Here is a 2,500-nt window from a genome sequence, read left to right on the forward strand (position 1 = left end):
GTGTGAACCAGGCGGCCGTGCACGAGGAGCTGGAGGACGAGAGCAGGAGGCTCTGCGACGTTCGGCCCTTTCTGCCCGTCCTCAAACTCATCACGCGCAACTGCGGCCGCGCCGAACGCCTGCTCGACTCCAAGATCGGCGTGCTCATCGGGAAAGGTGAGGGACCCTCTGGCACCGCTGTACGCACGCACGCACGCCGGTCTGTCTGTCTGCCAGTCTGTCTGGCGGTCTGTCTGTCTGTTTGATTGTGTGTGTGTGTGTGTGTGTGGGTGCATGCGTGCGTGGATGTCCATCTCTGGGGAGGTCGTCTCACAAATTGAAGCTGACTGGAGGAGAACTGGAGAATCTGTTTGATATTGTCTCTCACAGGAGGTGTGTGTGTGTGTGTGTGCGTGAGTGAGTGATGTGCCTTGCAGCCTCCTCCTGATGAAAGAGTTCATCAGACCAGTTTAGACACACACACACACACACACACACACACACACACACACACACACACACACAGACACTAATGTAATACAGACTGCTGCTTTGAGTGGAGAAGATGAGATGAATGTTTAATGTCATCATGTGGTGTTCTTTTTCATACACATAAGTCCACTGAGTTTTTCTGAATGAGTCATATATACAAACATAGGACATGTTTCATATGCATAATTAATCAGTCATTGTTATAGCCACAGACTTACCAACCAGCCTGTGTGTGTTTGTGTTTGTGTGTCTGTTTGTGTGTGTGTGTGTGAATAAATAATGAGTAATATAACATTATTATGATAATCTCATTGTACATTAATACACAGACAGACACACACACACACACACACACACACACACGCACTCTCTCTCTCTCTCTCTCTGTCTAATGTAAGTGCTCGCTGTAGAAAAGCCTGGATCATTCAGAAGCGTTTGTTGCTGGTGTAAGTACTGAGTGTGCATTAGTGAGGTGGTCCTGCTGTGTGCAGGCAGACATGCGCTGAACGCTGGCGTGTCCTGTGTTAAAATGTCTCCCGTCCGGCTTCACCGCGTGTTCACCTTTCACCACGACAACACCGCGATCGCAGGGAGAATGTGCAGAGTTTTTAGATGTTGCCATTTAGAGTCTGTTACAGTATGTTGTTTTCGGAAATTCGTATATTAGGAACCTGCATGTATGTACTGTACACATTAATTACTAATAGATTTATATAGTGCCTGTTATACATATATGTACTTCACACATTAATTACCAATAGACCCATATAATACCTTGTCCTCATTTATATACTTCACACATTAATTACCAGTAGACCCATATAATACCTTTTCCTCATTTATATACTTCACACATTAATTACCAGTAGACCCATATAATACCTTTTCCTCATTTATATACTTCACACATTAATTACCAGTAGATTTACGTAGGACCCTGTAAATATTTGTTTTTTACACTGTAACATCTAATAGATTCATATGATGATGTTTCAAGACAAAATGGTGCAGATTGGTTTGAAAAAGGACACACGGACAGAGGGGGTGAAAGGTCAGGAGTTGAGTGAGTTCTGTTTGTGAAAACAGGAGCATGTGCTGAAGAGGTGAACCGAAGTGAAATGTGTCAGATTTGTCTGTGAGACATGATGGAGTTAGCACGTGTGTGTCTCTCTCTCTCTGTGTGTGTGTGTGTGTGTGTGTGTGTGTGTGAAAAGGTCTGCACGAGTTGGACGCTCTCCAGGACCCTGAGGTGAAGGATTTTCGTCTGAAGATGCAGAGGATGAGTGAGGAGAAGATGCAGCATGCTCAGATGATGTCGTGGAGGGAGTGGCTTATGAGCTACTTCTCACCGCCGCTGGAGGCGGGGCCAGTAAATGGCCTGATTGACAAGGCGGAGACAATTAAAATCATCATGCACTACGACCAGTCGCAGGTGCGCTTACACACACACACACACACACACACACACACACACTCCCCCCCCCCCCTTATAACCAGACACACATACACATACGTAACACCTGCTTCACACTTTACACTTGCAAAGGCGCTTTGCACTCCCAAGACGTGAAGGTAACACACGCACGTGCACATGCACAAGCACAAGGACCTCTTTCATGTGTGTTAGTTTTGATCAATTCTGACGTCTTAAAGTAAAAATGTATGATGTTCTTCAGTGAATCGGAAGGTGCTTCATCCAACACTAACAGGAAAATCTGGCGATGTCAGAATGTCTGTTGGATATTAAGAACTCTGTCCCATTTTCTTCTCATCACCCCCCTCCTCTCTCTGTCTCTCTGCCTCTGTCTCTCTCTCTCTCCGTATTCTCTCTCTCTCTCTCACTCTCTGTATTCTCTCTCTCTCTCTCTCTCTCTGTCTCTGTCTCTCTCTCACTCACTCTCTGTATTCTCTCTCTCTCTCTCTCTCTCTCTCTCTCGCTCTTTCTTTCTCTCTCTCTCTCTCTCTCTCTCTCTCTCTCTCTCTGTAGGACACAGCCAGTCTCAAGGTGTCTGTGAGCTGCACGGTGATG

At 45.9% G+C, this 2,500-nt stretch overlaps 1 protein-coding gene across 2 annotated transcripts in view; it reads left to right on the forward strand.

The window, feature by feature from the left end:
• Positions 1-2,500, forward strand: part of pik3cb (phosphatidylinositol-4,5-bisphosphate 3-kinase, catalytic subunit beta) — a 44,219-nt gene that overhangs the window by 19,537 nt on the left and 22,182 nt on the right. For both annotated transcript variants that reach the window (XM_030778755.1, XM_030778756.1), the window contains exons 4-6: positions 1-156; positions 1,686-1,903; positions 2,459-2,500. The exon at positions 1-156 is cut by the window's left edge and continues 73 nt beyond it; the exon at positions 2,459-2,500 is cut by the window's right edge and continues 141 nt beyond it. In XM_030778755.1, the coding sequence (XP_030634615.1) occupies positions 1-156; positions 1,686-1,903; positions 2,459-2,500 (416 nt within the window). The remainder of the gene's footprint in view (positions 157-1,685; positions 1,904-2,458) is intronic.

The sequence above is a fragment of the Chanos chanos genome, chromosome 6, assembly GCF_902362185.1.
Source record: "Chanos chanos chromosome 6, fChaCha1.1, whole genome shotgun sequence".
Taxonomy (NCBI): Eukaryota; Metazoa; Chordata; class Actinopteri; order Gonorynchiformes; family Chanidae; genus Chanos; species Chanos chanos.